This window comes from Xiphophorus hellerii, chromosome 13, assembly GCF_003331165.1.
Source record: "Xiphophorus hellerii strain 12219 chromosome 13, Xiphophorus_hellerii-4.1, whole genome shotgun sequence".
Lineage (NCBI taxonomy): Eukaryota > Metazoa > Chordata > Actinopteri > Cyprinodontiformes > Poeciliidae > Xiphophorus > Xiphophorus hellerii.
This window is the reverse complement of record NC_045684.1, coordinates 1,475,631-1,494,973: the sequence shown is the minus strand read 5'-3', so window position 1 is coordinate 1,494,973 and position 19,343 is coordinate 1,475,631. Positions and strand designations below refer to the sequence as shown.

The following is a 19,343-nucleotide window of genomic DNA, read 5'->3' as shown; positions in this document are numbered from 1 at the left end:
GGAAACAACCTCTTAATCAAATTCAATTCAAAAACACTTGAAATACTGAAAAGCTATTAGTGTGACTATTAATATATTTTGAATATTTTATTGATGCTGCTAATTTGAAAACAAGACTTTGATATCGAGTCAAAATATGTTTTTAAAACATTTTAATCATTCTAATGTTTCAAATATAGCTAAATACTGTAATATGTATTTTTGACCATAAAGATGCCTAATTGTGTATCTTTATAATCTCTTTGTGTTCTGAGATCTGCTGTGGAACTGCTGAAGATTATGATACAAAGAATGTTACAGACAACCCCGAGCATCCTTGTTGTTAGACTGTGATACAACCATCCAGTCAGAGGCTTCTTTAGCGCGGTGTTGCACTGACTGCTACAGGAGATGCTTCCTAGTCGCAGCCATTAGCATCCACAACAACTCTTTGAAGAAATTTTGGTAATATGAGTTGAAACATTAAATTTCCCTTTAAGGTTAAATAAGGTATTTTTTTAAATTGAGTTGAATTTCACAGTTTTAACTTCGATTTTGTTGCTAAGCGACGACGATAGTCCGAGTGACGCGTCATCAACACCCGCCGCCCGCCTTTTTCTTGTTGGAGCTAACCGGAAGAAAACAAAGCAGTTATTAACGTAGTATTTACTGCGGGAACTGGCGGGTTTTAACCGTTTCCTCGGGGTTTCACAAGCCCGTGGCCGTGTGTGCTGTTTGCTGGAGCACCGCAGGGAGCGGTGGGTTTGATAAAGGCAGTAAAACCCGCCGTGATGAAGTGAGAGACCGTGAGGATGGACTGCAGCACTGCTAGCAGCATGGTGGCCCACCGATCTGCAGGTAGCCGCTTCTACTCATTACTACAGCACAAACTGGGAGGAAATCACTGCGCTTAGCTGCTCTCACCACAAAGCGGTTGCAGATGTGCAGAAAATAATTTTCAGGTCGAGTGAATCCCTTGGTTTCTCATGGATTCATGAGATTCATCCATTCATCCTCCCTGCAACTGATGTGCTGCTTTAGTAAAATCCCAGCAACACTGGAGCTGAAACTCTCTGCAGACGTGCATTTGAAAATAACAATGGGTTGTTTTATGAAAATGTAATGCAAATTTTGCCGCAATCCAAACCCAGCACACATTTAGATTTCTAACAGCTTTTAAAGGACTTGGCCCAGTAATGCTGGGGGTCATTGTGACTTAGAGTCTCTATTTCTGACCTTTGACCTGGTTAAACTCTTTGTTTTTCTAACTATAGTCTAGAAACGAGCCCGCATGGTTAACTGGGATGGATCAGTAAATTACTGCCAAATTATATAATCAACTCTTAATTAAGGTTGCACTGATTGCATTTTCAGGCCGATCACTGATTTTTAAAAAACCTGACCTTATGATTAAAAAAAAGTAATAGACACTGTGTGTTGTGTTCCGGGGCTCTCTGTCCTATTGGTGGGGTTGCCTGCGCGCCGTTCTACATATTACCACCAGAAGGCGACAGGTTTCGGATGGAGCGCGGTGACGTCATTATTTTCCCCAGCTGCTCCCGATCACCTTCATCAGCGGAGCAGTCATAGGAGTGGGCCGTCAGTCCAACGTCGCCTGAGTGTTGTGCCAGTCACGGTACCTCTGAGCCCCCCTTTAGCTTTTCTTAGAGTTCCTTGTTGCCTGAACCTTCTAGTGAATCTTTCGTTCTTCTCCGTTGCCTTCAGGTTGCCCGAGTTCCCAGACTCACCTCTCTGCTGTTTGCAAATCTCCTCTGGACTCCACGGCTGGCGGCCGTTCCACTCCTCCGTGTCTCCGTTTCACCCGAGCCTGCCTGTCCGCTCCCCGCCGCACTCCTCCGCTGTTCCTGGATCCATTAGGGACCGAGACCCCGGACCAACCCAGTTTCCCTCCACAACTCTGCTCCAACAACCACAAGTAAGATCTACCCGTCTTTTCCCCCCGAGAGTTTTCCACTCTCCCACGACCCCTGAACTAACCACCCTGCTTTTTTCCCTCCCAGTGAACTGTTGCTACCATTACTGTTTATTCCCCTGGACCAGACCACCCCGACTCTCTCTCTTTGATTATTGTGTGATCTTTAATAAATCATTTAAAACTGATTTCACTTCTCCTGTGGTTGTGTTCTGCATTTGGGCTAACATTCAAACCCAACATGACAGAACACTCAGGCCAACCACTTAGCCCAGCAGACGCAATACGGAGAACCCTGTCTGAACAACAATCACTTTTACAAACGCACGATACTGCACTAAGGGGACTAAACAAATTGCAAACAGAAACTAATCAACAATTAACGGAGTTAAAAGACTTCCTCCAGCGCGTCTTTCCTCAGATTCAGTCTCCAGCTCCCGCACCTGATCCAGCTCCAGTCCTCGCAGTCCAGCCCACGTTTTCCGATGTCCGACCTCCAACTCCAGAAAGATTTTCAGGTGATCTAAATAAATGTAATGGATTTCTGCTTCAATGCTCAATAATCTTCAACCATTCTCCACAAAGTTTCTCCCATGACAGCGCAAAAATTGCGTATGTTATATCCTTGTTGTCTGAACGAGCGTTATTATGGGCAGAAGCCCGTTTCCCGGACCCCGCACGGTACGGGTGCTCGTTTAATGATTTTTTAAAGGAGTTTAGACAGGTTTTCAGCCACGAATCAGACAACTCTTTTAATTCTAGGGAGTTATGGAATCTCAAGCAGGGCCACCGAACGGTAGCTGACTTTGCAGTGGATTTCCGCATCAAAGCCGCGGCAACCGGCTGGAACGCCGAGGCGTTAAAGAGTGCATACTTTAATGCTCTGAACGAATCTTTAAAAGATGAACTCGCTACTCTCGACGAGCCTAAGACGTTAGAGGAACTGATAAATCTCACCATTCGTCTTGACAGTAGAATCCGGTCTCGTGCTAGAGAAAGAAGCCGAAGAAATCAGCCGGCAGAACGCCTGACTCCCACTCCGAGGGTTTCTCCTCCCCGAGCTTCCCCGGAACCCGAACCCATGCAGGTGGGACGGACTCGGTTAACTCCGGAGGAACGGCAGCGGCGCATTACTGCCCGCCTATGTATTTACTGCGGTGCCCCTGGTCATTTTCTCGCTCGTTGCCCGATCCGTTTAAACCCCCAGGTCCGCCTTTAGAGGCGAGGAGGTTGGCGGACCATTTATTAAGTAAAGATGCTCCTCGATTATTACTGCCTGCTACTTTGAACTATCAGAATTATTCAATCCCGTTGTCCGCCCTTGTGGATTCTGGCTGCGAACAGAACCTTATAGATGAATCCTTGGTAACACAAATGGCCATAGAAATCGAGCCGTTACCAGTTCCATTGCGAGTAACTGCCTTGGATGGAAAGACGCTTCCACAAATCTCCCACCAAACCAAACCGCTTCACCTAATAATCTCCGGTAATCACAGGGAGTCCGTTTCATTCTTTGTGTTTCCCACCTCTAACTCACCTATAATCCTCGGTTTTCGGTGGCTGCAACAGCACAATCCACAAATCAATTGGTCAGACAGGCATGTCGAATCTTGGTCCACTTCTTGCCACTCATCATGTCTCCGTTCAGCTGTTCCCCCAGGGGTTCCGCCGGCCGAACTTAAGGAGGCTGACCCCGTCGACTTGTCAATGATTCCTCATGAATACCATGATCTAGCTCCTGTTTTTAGTAAGTCAAAGGCCCAGTCTCTACCTCCTTCTCGTCCCTACGATTGCTCCATAGACCTTCTACCCGGTGCTCCATTACCTTCCAGCCGTTTGTATAACATCTCCCGTCCCGAAAGACAGACCTTGGAGAAATACATTAATGAATCCTTAGCCGCTGGCATCATCCGCCCATCTTCGTCACCGTTGGGAGCAGGGTTTTTCTTCGTGGGAAAGAAAGATGGGTCATTACGTCCATGCATCGATTACAGGGGTCTAAATAACATTACAGTTAAAAATAAATATCCTCTGCCACTATTATCAGCAGCATTCGAACCAGCTCATGGAGCAACTGTATTCTCCAAATTGGATCTAAGAAACGCTTACCACCTCCTGCGCATCCGTAAAGGGGATGAGTGGAAGACTGCTTTTAAAACGCCCATTGGACATTTTGAGTATCTCGTAATGCCATTTGGATTATCGAATGCTCCTGCCTTTTTCCAGGCGCTAATAAACGACGTTCTAAGAGACTTCTTAAACATTTTTGTGTTCGTTTATCTCGACGACATCCTGATTTTCTCTAAATCCTTAGAGGAACACAAGTATCAGGTCCGTCAGGTTCTACAAAGACTCCTGGAGAACAAACTATATGTGAAGGCAGAGAAGTGTGAATTCCACAAATCATCCGTGTCATTTCTGGGTTTCATTCTAGGGGGCGGACAGGTAAGGCCGACCGAGGAGAAGATTCGTGCTGTCCTAGATTGGCCAAGACCAGAGACCCGCAAACAGCTGCAACGTTTCCTAGGATTTGCCAATTTCTACCGTCGTTTCATTCGCAATTACAGTCAGACAGCCTTGCCCCTTACCGCTCTAACCTCTTCAAAGATTCCTTTCAGTTGGACCCCGAAAGCTGAAGCCGCTTTCTCTCGCCTCAAGAACCTCTTCGCTAACGCACCCATCCTCATCCAACCGGACCCCTCAAAGCAGTTCATCGTGGAGGTGGACGCCTCTGATTCAGGAGTTGGAGCAGTACTGTCCCAGATTTCATCCCAAGACAATAAGACTCACCCTTGTGCCTTTTTTTCACGCAGGTTAACACCACCCGAAAGGAACTATGATGTTGGGGACAGGGAACTACTAGCCATAAAATTAGCCCTGGAGGAGTGGAGACACTGGCTGGAGGGGGCAGAGCACCCAGTGTTGGTCTGGACCGACCATAAGAATCTGTCCTATCTACGTTCCGCAAAGAGGCTAAACCCACGACAATCACGCTGGTCACTATTCTTCTCACGATTCAACCTTTCTATCTCTTATAGACCAGGGTCTCGCAACGTAAAACCTGATGCTCTCTCCCGTCTTTACTCGCAAGACGACTCCGAGAGAGATCCCGACCATATCCTCCCTCCCAGCTGCATGGTTGCAGTGATAACCTGGGAGATGGAAGACATTATAAAACAAGCACAGCTTTCCGATCCAGCCCCTGACTCCTGTCCACCCGATAAGATCTTTGTTCCTTCCTCCGTCCGAGCCCGGTTTCTTCAGTGGATCCACGCATCCAAGTTTTCCGGTCACCCTGGCATCAGTCGCACCATCGCCCTAGTAAACCGAAAGTTCTGGTGGCCATCCGTTCACAAAGACGTCCGGGATTATGTTCAGGCGTGCACTGTTTGTTCCCGAAATAAGTCCTCCCATCAACCTCCATCTGGTCTTCTTCAACCACTTCCCATTCCGAAACGCCCATGGTCTCACATAGCTATAGACTTTGTCACCGGATTGCCACCCTCTAAAGGCATGACCACCATCCTCTCCATTGTTGACCGCTTCTCCAAAGCCTGCCATTTTATTCCCCTGCGCAAACTACCCACTGCCTTCCAAACAGCCCAACTTCTGGTTAAACATGTTTTCCGGCTCCATGGCATTCCGCAGGACATCGTATCAGACCGAGGACCACAATTCGTTTCCCAGGTTTGGAAAGCTTTCTGTTCTGCATTAAATGCCAATGTCTCGTTAACATCTGGTTTTCATCCGCAGTCTAATGGTCAAACCGAACGTCTCAACCAAGATCTCGAAACCACCCTCCGCTGTTTCACATCCTCCAACCCTTGTGACTGGTCCCAGTTCCTCCCATGGGTGGAGTATGCCCACAACAGCCACGTATCCGCTGCTACAGGTCTGTCCCCTTTCGAGGCTTCCCTCGGCTACCAACCACCCTTACTCTCTTCCGAAGAAAAGAATATTTCTGTCACCTCAGTCCACCACCACATACATCGCTGTCAGAAGGTATGGAGGACGACCGTACTCAATCTGAACCGCACCGCAGAACAGATTAAACGCCTGGCTGATCGCAGGAGGATTCCTGCTCCTACTTACACCCCCGGTCAACAGGTATGGCTCTCTGCACGTGACATTCCTCTCAAATCTATGACTAGAAAACTCTCTCCCCGCTATATTGGTCCGTTTACCATTGAATCCATAATCAGTCCTTCTGCCGTTCGTCTCCATCTGCCTGCCTCCCTCCGCGTCCATCCCACCTTCCACGTGTCCCAGATTAAGCCCGTCCGGACCAGCACGCTCTGCCCTCCAGCCGAACCCCCTCCACCCCCCCGTGTTATTGATGGCCATCCGGCCTACACTGTCCACCGGATCGTGGACTCCCGTCGGCGAGGTCGCGGCTGGCAGTACCTCGTCGACTGGGAGGGCTACGGTCCGGAGGAACGTTCTTGGATATCTGGTTCATCTGTCTTAGATCCGTCCCTCATTTCAGACTATCGCTCCTCATTGCCATCTACCTCTTCTAGGCCGCCAGGTGGCGACCGTTGAGGGGGGGGTACTGTTGTGTTCCGGGGCTCTCTGTCCTATTGGTGGGGTTGCCTGCGCGCCGTTCTACATATTACCACCAGAAGGCGACAGGTTTCGGATGGAGCGCGGTGACGTCATTATTTTCCCCAGCTGCTCCCGATCACCTTCATCAGCGGAGCAGTCATAGGAGTGGGCCGTCAGTCCAACGTCGCCTGAGTGTTGTGCCAGTCACGGTACCTCTGAGCCCCCCTTTAGCTTTTCTTAGAGTTCCTTGTTGCCTGAACCTTCTAGTGAATCTTTCGTTCTTCTCCGTTGCCTTCAGGTTGCCCGAGTTCCCAGACTCACCTCTCTGCTGTTTGCAAATCTCCTCTGGACTCCACGGCTGGCGGCCGTTCCACTCCTCCGTGTCTCCGTTTCACCCGAGCCTGCCTGTCCGCTCCCCGCCGCACTCCTCCGCTGTTCCTGGATCCATTAGGGACCGAGACCCCGGACCAACCCAGTTTCCCTCCACAACTCTGCTCCAACAACCACAAGTAAGATCTACCCGTCTTTTCCCCCCGAGAGTTTTCCACTCTCCCACGACCCCTGAACTAACCACCCTGCTTTTTTCCCTCCCAGTGAACTGTTGCTACCATTACTGTTTATTCCCCTGGACCAGACCACCCCGACTCTCTCTCTTTGATTATTGTGTGATCTTTAATAAATCATTTAAAACTGATTTCACTTCTCCTGTGGTTGTGTTCTGCATTTGGGCTAACATTCAAACCCAACATGACAGAGTGAGGTATTATAAAGTCACAATACAACTATTGAAGCAGAGCCACTGTCTTCATTTGATAACTTTTATAACTGTAATAATTATGGTTATTATTATGTAGGCCTGTCACGATAGCAAATTTTGCTGAGCGATTAATTGTCTCAAAAAATTATTGCGATAAACGATAATATTGTTTGAAGATCTTTTTACACTGATTTAATGGAAATGATGTAATAATGCATGTGATTTCCTGCCAAAGATAGATGCACTTTATTTTCAAAAGAATATTTAACACTGGAGCTGATAAACAAAATAAACAAAGCAACCAAAAACAAAATGGATTCTCAGTCTCCATTAACAAAAAATGTACTTGATAAAAACTAAACAACATAAAGCCAAAGTGGAAATAAATACTGCATTCAACCCAAAGAGTGCAGATTATGAAGTCTGTATATTATGTTGCCCTTCAGTAATAATTAGATTTAAATAGAGAAGATGGGCACATCGACTACCTGATGCAATAGTTCACACTACATGATTTTTTGCTCCTATTTTTCCCCTTACAACAATCTTAGACCTTCGGTCTTTCTAAGATTGTGTGGTGTGTTACGGTAGATCCTCGTTGCCGCTCCGATCTAAATCAGGGGTTTTCCCCGACTGGGATCGTTAACGCAGCCTGTTGAATGTGACAGGCAGCCAATCAGAAAGCGCGGATTATCCTCCGTGTTTTCTGAGGGGAAATTACGTCGGGGAATCCCAAACAGCTGACACGGCGCAACCCGAAGTCCAGCCGACGTGGAAACAACATTAATGTTTATTCAACATGCAAAGAATATAGAAATGACAAGGGGAGGAGTTGGAGCGAAATTGCTACCGCAGTTGATAAACCCGGTAACTTTTCAGCTGTTCTTCGTTAAGGTGACGTAAATAGGTTATAATGATTTTCATTCAGTCAGGACTTTACGCTGACACTAGCCACATGCATTGCAGGTAGATTGTAGTAAAGCATTGGATTAGTTAACTGGACTTGTAGCCATTATTCTGTGCCCATTGTTGGACACCACACGGCAGGAATGAACCCGATCGAACCGTTATACCTAGGATTTCTGTCGGCTAATGTGTGGTCCGTCAGGTTTTGAAAATGGGCCGACAGTCGGCTGACAGCTCTAAGATCGTGTAGTCTGCGCTGGGCTTTACACTAAGGAAATGAGGAAGGGAGGAGGCAGTGGAGAGCACCGGAGTTGAGCCTTTTTTTCATTCAGTGTCATCAACAGAAAGAGAAAAAGGTCGGGAGAGACGATAATGCCGATAATTGAAATGACGTCGATAGTTTTAATTTATCGTACGATTAATCGATTTATCGTTTATCGCGACAGGCCTATTATTATGCCAATATGGTATAACAATATTATCGCTGATTGCAATAACTTCTGGGGCAAGTTATCACCCAGAAATATTTGTTATAATCACAGGCTTAATTAGGATCAATATGGACTTTATTAAAGAAAATTTTATTATTAATTTTATTTGCAACAGTTATGCTTTTCACCTTAAATTTTTCTAGACAATAAATTTTCCCAGAAGTTATTACGATAAATGATAATATAATGGTAATGGCATAATAATGCAAGAACACATTGTCAAAGATCAATAAACTTTACATTTCAATCAAATTTAACACTGGAAGACATTTTAAACATCCCAGAACAGAAACAGCAAATAAAATGAATTATGAAATCTCTGGAAACAAAACTATCCTAAAAAAACACCAGAGAGAGAAAAAACAGGAATCATGCAAATGGAAATTATTGAGCTTGTTTTAATTTATCAGGCGATTTATTGATTTATTGATTAATGCGACAAGCCTGGCAACAAATGTGTCTCAATAAATGTAAAAATTGCTAAAAAATGCATCTATTTCTGTGCATCATTTTAAAACAAACTACTGAAAAAAACCTAATTTGATGGTACTCTTACTTATTACAATTTACATTTGAATACTACAGTTTTATTTTAATAATTGTAATGTAAATTAACAGTAATTTTCCTGATTAACCAATCAGGGAAGGAAAGCAGCTCTGATGAAGAGGAGTTCGTCCCGCTGTCGAAGCTCCTCATGAGGCCGCAGAACGACGACAAGAAGTCATGTGACAACGCCAACTCAAAGAAGAGCGGAGGTGACAAAACACTTTATATAAAGCAGGGGTGTCCAAAGTGTGGTCCGGGGACCGTCTGTGGCCGTTGGAGTGATTTTGTGGGTCCTCCAAATGAAATGAAAGAATGATACAACTTTGTCCTGTCCATCACAGGTACAAACTCAAACTGCTTACTTTTAATCAGAGTAAAATTATTACCAACATAATTTTCTCACAATAGAAAATTTTAAGCACAACATAAAGTATTTATCTTTTTATAAATTTTTTTTATAATGAGTAGCATTATAAAAATATGTAGAGACTTTTACTGAAAAACTGCTGTACATAATTTATTTTTTTATATATCTATAATTTTGATTTTGGCCCATGTGATAAAAAGTTTGGACACCCCTGCTTTAACGAGAACAGGTTTCAGTTCGGATTTTTTAACGTTGGATTATTTTCCAGCTTCGGATAATTCATCAGACGATGAGCCGCCAAAAAAACCAGCAGCGAAGGAGAAAAAGGAAACTTGTCCTGCCAAATCTGAGGCCTCAGAGGACAGAAACTCCGGTAACTTCGCCTCTCATCCTGTTTCTGCAGCTCAGCTTCCGGAGGCCGGAGTGAATATTTATTTGACTTTTTTTCTCCTCAGATTCCAACGCAGCTGACGAATCCGATAACGAGCCTCAGGTGAAAACATCCAAACCTTCAGCCAGAGCAGCGAAGAAGAAACCAGTCAGCAGGAAGAAGAATGGTGGGATCACTTTCTGTCGGCGCTGCTTTGTTTCGGATCGTTGTCTTGATGAAAACATCCACATGATCATTCCTCCACCACCGTGCCTCATGGATGAGTTCTTTAGTGCTAATTTTTCTGTCTTTAGCTTCAGATGATTCATCGGATGACGAGCCGCTACAAGAGAAGAAGAAACCAGCAGCAAAAGACAAAAAGGATTCTTCTCCTCCCAAATCTGACGCCTCGGAGGACAGGAAGTCAGCCGACGACTCCGAGAACGAGCCGCCGGTGAAAACCTCCAAACCTGCAGCCAGATCAGGGAAGAAGAAACCAGCAGGCAGGAAGAAGAAAGGTGGGATTTCTTCTTCTTCTACTTCACCCTCTTTACTTTCTTCTTCACTTTCATCTTTTTTGCTTTCCTCTTCTACACTTTCTTTTTTCTTCTTTGTTGCTAAATTTGTTTTCACTTTCTTCTTCGTTTTACTTTTTTCTTTCCTTCTCTTCACTTTCTTCTTTTTGTTTCTTCTTCACTTTTATTTTCTTCATTTCCGAAGAAAACAAAGGTAGAAAGCTGTGATTACTCTTTGTTGTTGCTTCTTCATTTCAGATTTTGTTTTTATCAGCTAAAACGTCCACATGATCATTCCTCCACCACCGTGCCTCATGGATGAGTTCTTTAGTGCTAATTTTTCTGTCTTTAGCTTCAGATGATTCCTCGGATGACGAGTCGCTACAAGAGAAGAAGAAACCAGCAGCAAAAGACAAAAAGGATTCTTCTCCTCCCAAATCTGACGCCTCAGAGGACAGGAAGTCAGCCGACGACTCCGATAACGAGCCGCCGGTGAAAACCTCCAAACCTGCAGCCAGATCAGCGAAGAAGAAACCAGCAGGCAGGAAGAAGAAAGGTGGGAAAACTTTTCTACATTGTTTCAGATCACTGTCATGTTTTTATAAGCTAAAAAAATCCCAAAGCATCATACCTCCACCTCCTAACCTCACCAATTTTTCTGACTTTAGCTTCAGATGACTCCTCAGACGACGAGTCTCTAAAAGAGAAGAGGAAACCAGCAGGCAGGAAGAAGAAAGGTGGGAAAACTGATAAATCAGACGTTGCTTTTGAAATGTGCTTTAGCAGAATAAATTAGAAAAATAAATGGTTATTTTCTGACTCATTTTGCAAGAAGATGAGGATATCAGCCAGGTTTGCTTAAAGGCACAAAGCTACTGCTGCAAACTGCAGAGCGACTTTCTGGAGAAAAACATTTTTATTAAACACTTTAAGACAAAAAACAAGAGGAAATCCTCAAAATTATCTGTAAACGAAAAAAATAATGGATTGTGACTGTAAGCTGCTCAGGTGCTGTGGCAAGCCATCATTCCTCCACCACCGTGCTTTAGCTACGTTCTGTTTGAATTGTTTCTCGTAGCATCAGACGACTCCGACGACGAGCCGCTAACCAAGAAGAAGAAAGCAGCAGCGAGAGAAAAAAAGGAATCTTCTCCTCCCAAATCTGACGAGTCAGAGGACAGAAACTCTGGTGATTTTTCACACATCCTGGTGTTTCTGCAGCTCAGATCCCTGAGGCTGCTGGGAATATTTATTTGTCTTTTGTTTCCTCAGATTCAAACGCAGATGATGACTCTGATTATGAGCCTCAGGTGAAAACCTCTAAACCTTCACCCAGAGCAGCGAAGAAGAAGCAAACCCCCGGGAGGAAGAAGAAACCAGCAGGCAGGAAGAAGAAAGGTGGGATTACTTTCTATCTTCTTCTATTGCTGCTGCTTCCCATGTTGGCAGCTGTCTGGGACCATTTCTCTGCAGCGTAATCCTCTTTTATTAGTTTATTTTTACATTTCTTTTTTTTATATTTATTTTCTTTTTGTTGACATTCTTAAAAAGTATATTGGTGCATCTGCTTTGGTTCAATTATTTTCTTACACTCGATACATACAATATATTCTGCTTTTTTATTTCATGTTTTTATTTTAAAAATGTTTGAATACAAAAGTAGTAACTTTCATGAACAAACTATATTATTTGCATAAAATGTAGAACTTTTAATGCATGTAAGATATTTTTGTTCACTGAATGCGTTTCTCTATGAAAATCTTCCATTTAGCGGAGCTAACATATCACACATTATTACAGGCTTTGTCATTTTTCCTCAGTGACGATACAAACTCAATCTGGAACGTTTACACATAAACCTGCAGATCTAACTATAATAAATTTGACTCTATTAACCTAAAATATGGCAGAACCAACTCAAAATACAAGAGACTAGAGGTTAGCTGCTAAGCTAGCGGGAAAACTAGCATCCCAGCGCCGAACAGCTAACATGTTACAACAGTTATTTCACTCCCAAAATAACTGTTAGTGCTGTTCTATGTAGAACAGCACTAACTAGTTCTACACAGAACTAGTTAGTGCTGTAATAAATTTTGTATGATTAAATCTTCATGGGAATCATATATGCTTGACGGACGTTATCAAACTTTAATCAAAGAATATGACGGACTGTTTACATCTTGTTTGCTTCTTCATGTATCGCAACCAACGGTTTCACGAGAAGCACTGCCACCCTGTGGTCTAATTAGGTATTACACCTCCATGCAATACAACTCCAGTCCTCCAGTCGCTGTCCTGCAGTTTTTAGATCTGCCACAGAATGAAATGGCTTCATTACCTCCTCCTTGTGTAGCTCAGGTCTCCAGAGCCTTAATGACCTAATTATCATATTCAGGTGCAGCAGAGGCTCATCTAAAAGTTTCAGGACAGCGACTGGAGGACTGGAGTTTGAGACCCCTGCTTTAAAGTGAATTTTTATTGTTAAATTATCAATAAAACAAAACAATGTTATTAAATGTTGCATTCATATATATAAATGGACATTCAAAGACATAACTTAGAAATAAAATAAATATACATAAAATATCTAATTAATCATAAATTTTATGACTATCTCCATGTTGAAGACCTTGCCTTTAGGCTATAACATCTTTACTTTTATCACTGAGAATACCTCACACAAGAACAGTGCAATTAACAGTGTGCTAATGTGTTTAGATAATTCTTTTTAATCATTGAAAGTTCCTTCAATTTGATTCTGCACTTAGTTTTTGCCATAAAACCTTAAAATCTTGGCTTCACCTTTCTTCTATGAAGACATTATGGGTTCTGTTTGTGTTTAGTGCTGAGTTTTCTATCTTCATATCATTTCTCGTAGCTTCAGATGATTCATCGGATGACGAGTCGCTACAAGAGAAGAAGAAACCAGCAGCAAAAGACAAAAAGGATTCTTCTCCTCCCAAATCTGACGCCTCAGAGGACAGGAAGTCAGCCGACGACTCCGATAACGAGCCGCCGGTGAAAACCTCCAAACCTGCAGCCAGATCAGCGAAGAAGAAACCAGCAGGCAGGAAGAAGAAAGGTGGGATTTCTTTCTTCTTCTGCTCTGCTGTAAATGTTTATTTGTATAAATTACCTCTGATTGAGATTTTCCAACCAGTTTTTGCTGTGTCACATTACTTCCGTATTTTTTTGTAAAAATACGTGAGGCGGTTAAAAAAACAACACAAAACCAGAAAATAACTAAGAGCCTTAAAGTGAGAAGGTTGACTTGAACAGGTGAGTTTTGAGTTGTACTTTGAAGGTCAGGATTCCGGATGTCAGGAGGAAGAACAGCGGGAACGGCAGAAGATCAGACGGATGAGCGGCGGCCGGGTTATGAACTGCCTTCAACGTAAACGACAGGATTTCAAATTGAATCCTGAATGAAGTCGGTGAAGTTGTTGTAAAATTGGAGTGATGTGGTGAAACGAGGCCGATTTGATGCTGATGTGAGCAGCTGAGTTTTCACACCCTGCACTGCGCAGCCGCAGCGTTTATATGTGCAGCATTTCAGTCCACCAGTGGCCTGGACTTTGACTAGACCAGATCAGCATCCAGGCTTTTCTCTAGGTTCTTGTCTTTCAAATCATTTTCTTCTTTGTTTTAAATCTTGTTTTTAGTTTGAATTTCATTTTTCAGGTTTCATTTTCAGTTTTAAGTTCTTTTATAGTTTTAGTTTATTTTTTTCAGTTTTAAATATTTTTTTTCAGTTCAAATACTTTTCTTATTTTTTTCAGTTTCATTATTTTCCATTTTATATATAATTTTTGTTTAAAATCCTTTTTCTTCAGTTAAAATAATTTTTTTCAGTTAAATATTTTTTCCTGTTTCATTTTGTTTGTTTTATTTTGACAGTTTTTGTTTAGTTCTGATTTTCCTCTGAATCCTCCAGACGCCTCCGAAGACGACGAGCCGCTAACCAAGAAGAAGAAAGCAGCAGCGAGAGAGAAAAAGGAATCTTCTCCTCCCAGATCTGACGAGTCAGAGGACAGAAACTCTGGTGATTTTTCACACATCCTGGTGTTTCTGCAGCTCGGCTCCCTGAGGCTGCTGGGAATATTTATCTGTCTTTTGTTTCCTCAGATTCTGAGGCAGCTGGTGACTCGGACTACGATCCCCGGTTGAAAACATCCAAACCTCCTGGCAGATCAGCGAAGAAGAAGCCAGCAGGCAGGAAGAAGAAAGGTGGAATTGCTTTTCTGCTAATTAGAATAAATTACATCTGATTTTCCAATCATTCTTTGCTGTTGCATTAAGAAACTCAACACAACGATTTCCTGAATTTATCTGTTATGTTTCTGCATATTAAATATTTCTGTACTTTGTGAAAAGTTTCTATATATTTATGCACATTTTCACACCACAGCAGTTTTTGTGCATACGCAGCATTTATATGTGCATCATTTCAGTACACCAGTGGGCTGGACTTTGACTAGACCGGCTCAGCATCCAGTGGGATTTCTCTTCTATGGAGTCTTTTTTTGTCAAATCGTTTTTTTGTTTGTTTGTTTTAAATCTGTTTTTTTGTTTGTTTAATTTTTTTTCGGTTTTAGATGTTTTTCTATTTCAGTTTCAAATCTTTTCCGTTTTAAATATTTTTTAAGTTTCAGATGTTTTTTCCAGTTTCAAATCTTTTTTTTGGTAGTGTCAATTTTTTATCACTTTAAAATCTTTAATGTTCAAATCTTTCTGTCCAGTTTTGTTTTCATTTAATTTTTTAAAATTCCAGTTTCAAATCTTTTTTTTTCTTTTACTTTATTTCTGTTATAAATGTTTTATTTTGTTTTAATTCTTTTTTGTTTTAAATCATTTCTTCAGTTAAATTTTTTTTTAGTTTCAGGTTTTTTTCACTTTAAAGTTTTTTTATTTAAAATCTTTTTTGTTTCAGTTTCATTTTTGTCGTTTTATTTTGACAGTTTTTGTTTAGTTCTGATTTTCCTCTGAATCCTCCAGACGCCTCCGAAGACGACGAGCCGCTAACCAAGAAGAAGAAAGCAGCAGCGAGAGAGAAAAAGGAATCTTCTCCTCCCAGATCTGACGAGTCAGAGGACAGAAACTCTGGTGATTTTTCACACATCCTGGTGTTTCTGCAGCTCGGCTCCCTGAGGCTGCTGGGAATATTTATCTGTCTTTTGTTTCCTCAGATTCAAACGCAGCTGGTGACTCGGACTACGATCATCAGGTGAAAACCTCCAAACCTCCAGGCAGATCAGCGAAGAAGAAGAAAATCCCAGGGAGGAAGAAGCAGCCAGCAGGCAGGAAGAAGAAAGGTGGGATTACTTTCTATGTTTCTGGTTGTTTTCTCATCCTGATGAATAAAGCGGTGAGATAAAACGCAGCGGTTGTTTTCTTTTCCGCCACAGCGCCGTCGGAGCGCGACGAAAGCTCCGACGACGAGCCGTTAACCAAAGTTGCTCAGAAACTTCCTGCGAAGAGGAAGAGGAAACCCGTCCAGCTGTTCTCTAAATCCTCTCCGGCTGTGAAGTCCAAGAGGAACGCCTCCAAGAAGAGCGGTGAGCCCAAATCTGCCTTTCCAAAATGTTTTTTTCCTAATTCAAAATATCAAATTCAGCTTCAAATCTTTTTCTCAGTTTTAAAAGTTTTTCTATTTCAGGTTCAGATCTTTTTTTGTTAAAATTTTTTATTCTGTTTGAAATCTATTTTTAGTTTGAAATCATTTTGTCTCAAATCTCTTTTCCTGTTTTTGTTTTAATTTTTAATCTTTTTATTAGTTTCAAATCTTTGATTAATTTTTAGTTTCAGATCTTTATTTTCGGTTTTAAATCTCAACTCTTCCTCTTTTAAAAATGCTTCCCTCTAAATTGAAACTAATAAATTCATTTCATTTGAACTTGTTTTTAAGTGAACTACGCTGAGACGTCGAGCGAACACAGCTCTGATGACGAGCGGCTGCTTGTGACGAAGAAGACGACAAACGATTCATCAAGGAGAGCGACGGCTTCAAAACGAAAATCCCTGAAAGGTGATCCGGTTGCCGGTTCGATTCCCTCTGCGATCAGTTCGGCCGCTAACCTGCCGGTTTGTTTTTCAGACGCTTCGTCTTCCGACGGCGACGGCTCTCCCCGGCAGAAACCGGGTCGGAAATCCACGAAGAGCAAGAGGCCGCGAGGAAGACCGCCGAAGAAGTCCTCAGGTTGTGCAGCAGCAGATGCAGGCTAAACGCTGCCAATCACTCGTCTTAACGTTTGCTGCTTTTCCCTGGCAGGAAACTGGGATGATGACGACAGCTCAGATGACGAAGCTGCGGCGAATCGCTCCAACTGGAGAACAAAGAGCAGAACAAAAGCTTCGACCCGGAAACGGAGGAATCAGAAGCAGAAAACATGGAAAGGTAAAAACAGCTTCACTGGGATGAAAGTGGAAATTTTGAAATCGCTTTCAAATGATTTAGTAAACAGCAGATCTAAATTTCTCTGGTTGTCTTGATTTCTGTAGATTCAGCAAATATTTTGTGAATCATTAGATTCACAAAATATTGTTATTTGTTTCCGGAAAAAAGAGCAAACGTTGGATTTAAGCGACATTTTTCTTGTGATAATCTGTTGGTTTCTGGGATAATGTTTCATGTTGCAGCATTTATTTTACTGACGCTGGAAATTATCCCAGATTTTAAAACAAAATGTGGCACAAAAAGGCTGAAAAGGTCCAGCTTCAGTCAGCAGGTTCCCTGAAAACCTCAAATAAATCTCAGGAATAAAGTCATTTGAAAAACACATTTAGTTTTGTACCTGCAGTCTAATAAAAATAGTCCAATTTTATGGAGCTAATTTGGAGCCATAATTTTTATTCAAAATGAAATTGGATCTGAAAAGATTTTGAAACAGTTTCATAGTTTTTATGGTTTGAAATCTTTTTTTTTCAGCTTCAAATGTTTTTTCTTTCAAATTTATTTTTTTGTTTTAAATATTTTGTTTTGTTAATTTTTCTTCCTACTCTTTTTTTGTTCAAATCTTTTTTCACTTTATTTCAGTTCCAGATGTTTTTAATGTTTTATTTTTTTCATTAAAAAATATTTTATTTGTCACTGAAATTTTTCCTCCTGTTTCCAGAAAACATGTTTTGAATAAACTGAAGAAACAATTTATCTTCACACGATGTGATCAAACTGTGCTACGTTTTTCTGACACTACAGTTTAGGTCAGTTAGAAATCAGCAGTTTGAACTGAATCATGACTTTAATGCTTTCCCTCATTCTGAGAAAGCACGCGGTGACAGTGGAGAGGGACGACTGGAGAGGAATCCTCCAACGGCTCCAGATCAGCATGAGCGGCCACCGGCTGAGGGAAAGAAGGAACCAGGCGTACTTTCTATAGAGCAACAGCAGAGAATAAAGCTAGACGCCGAAATAACAGCAAATAATGCAAAGTGGAGAGTAGCAGGAGAAAGTAGCAGGGTTGGAAGCCCACACAGCTACAGAGATAGCTCAGGTATTTCAGGTAAAGTAAAGTTTTAGGCCCGAGCACTCGACCCTGTGGTACTCCAATGTGTGTAAAGAAAAATCGTTTATAGCTGACAGAAGTGGCGTTTGTTCCTTCCTGGTCATGGTGGTGTTTTTGTTTCAGACGTACCGAGCAGCATTTCAGACGAGGAGGCTGCCATCCAAACAGCCAAACACGCAGAAGTGACCAGAAAGGTGAAAGTGGCTCTGAAGAGGTGTGACGCTGAAGACAAAGAGTCCGCTGCAGCCGCCACAAAACCCACAGCAGGTGAATCTTCACGCCGTCCGCCATTAAACCTGCAGCCAGCTAATGAGGGCGCTAACGGTTTGGTTCTTTCTCCACAGAAGAAGAAAAGACCGAAGAGAAATCGACAGCAGAAAACCCAGAAAAATCCTCTGAGGAGGAATAAGAGACAAAACTTTCCCTGAAAACTAGTTAGTCCTGAATTCATCTGTAGGCTTTTATACATTTTGTTTCATGTTTTTTAGGTTTGGGACCAACTTTTCCAGGTTCCGGAAATGTTTCAGTTTTCTTATTTGTGGCTGTTTGCCTGAAGTTCTTCTTCTGGTTTTTAGAAAATGTTTTTGACCGTGTTGTGAGTCGTCGTCCACTCTGCATGCAGGTACACACACCTAGTTTTAGGATTTTCATTTTATATCAGTAGGAAATTAGGTGAAATCCCTTGTTTAGTGTCATAATAAAATTATTTAACCACCTCCTATAAAAAAAGTTTCCCAAAGTATTTCAAGTTTAGGGAAGGAAATTGGATTTCTAAACATTTTTTATACTTTAAAAGAACTTTGGCAGTATGAATTACTGAATTATGTGATGTTTTGGGTGTAAATGGATTTAAAAAAGGTTTTCTCTCTTTTTTGGAGGAGAAATGATGGTGTTGGAAATTATAACTTTGTTTTTCTTTTTTTTTCACAATGATCTGCGGTATGCTATAATATTTGTCCCGTTTAAGAAAAATGTTTCATGTTTAAAATATACCTAGTGGTGTGTTCTTTGATGTTCAAATGTGCAGGTTTTATGTATGTTAATATTAAAATTTGCTACATTATTTGAAAATGAGTCTTTATTCATTTTCAATTTCAAGAATTAATAAAAATGTTTGGAATGATTTTTATAGATAAATGCTACTGCAGTGTTATGATAGCATTTCTGCATAAAAACAGGACGAACTCATTGTTTGCATAGTATAATTATGTATCTGAATGTTGACTTGAATTATCTATTTGTGCTTTTATTTATTGTTAAGTCAAATATTTGATATTCCACTGCTGCCAGACGTTTACACTAATCAGTGGGATGAAAAAAAAATCCTGAATTTACTGATTTGCACAGAAAATCAAAATATTTTACAAAAATTAGTTTTTGTTAAACTATTATCTTTTTAAACGTCAATAAGGGATCAGAAAAAATAAAAAA

The 19,343-nt window shown here is 41.7% G+C and overlaps 1 protein-coding gene across 10 annotated transcripts; it reads left to right on the top strand.

Annotated features, from left to right (window-relative positions):
- The first annotated feature begins 583 nt into the window (after positions 1 to 583).
- Positions 584 to 18,983, top strand: LOC116731087 (nucleolar protein dao-5-like). Of its 10 annotated transcripts, none has more exons than XM_032580583.1 (20): positions 584 to 837; positions 9,254 to 9,367; positions 9,794 to 9,898; positions 9,981 to 10,082; positions 10,210 to 10,413; positions 10,763 to 10,966; positions 11,079 to 11,147; positions 11,495 to 11,599; positions 11,683 to 11,808; positions 13,289 to 13,492; positions 14,345 to 14,452; positions 14,536 to 14,637; positions 15,406 to 15,513; positions 15,597 to 15,722; positions 15,816 to 15,965; positions 16,316 to 16,435; positions 16,505 to 16,606; positions 16,679 to 16,804; positions 18,036 to 18,179; positions 18,257 to 18,983. In XM_032580583.1, the coding sequence occupies exons 1-20, from the start codon at positions 792 to 794 to the stop codon at positions 18,319 to 18,321; spliced, it is 2,430 nt and encodes an 809-aa protein (XP_032436474.1). In that variant the 5' UTR covers positions 584 to 791; the 3' UTR covers positions 18,322 to 18,983. The 10 variants fall into 10 exon arrangements, with proteins under 10 accessions (XP_032436474.1, XP_032436478.1, XP_032436477.1 ...); XM_032580582.1 differs by having other exon boundaries at positions 585 to 837; positions 11,489 to 11,599; XM_032580587.1 differs by lacking the exon at positions 10,763 to 10,966.
- Positions 18,984 to 19,343: the final 360 nt, after the last annotated feature.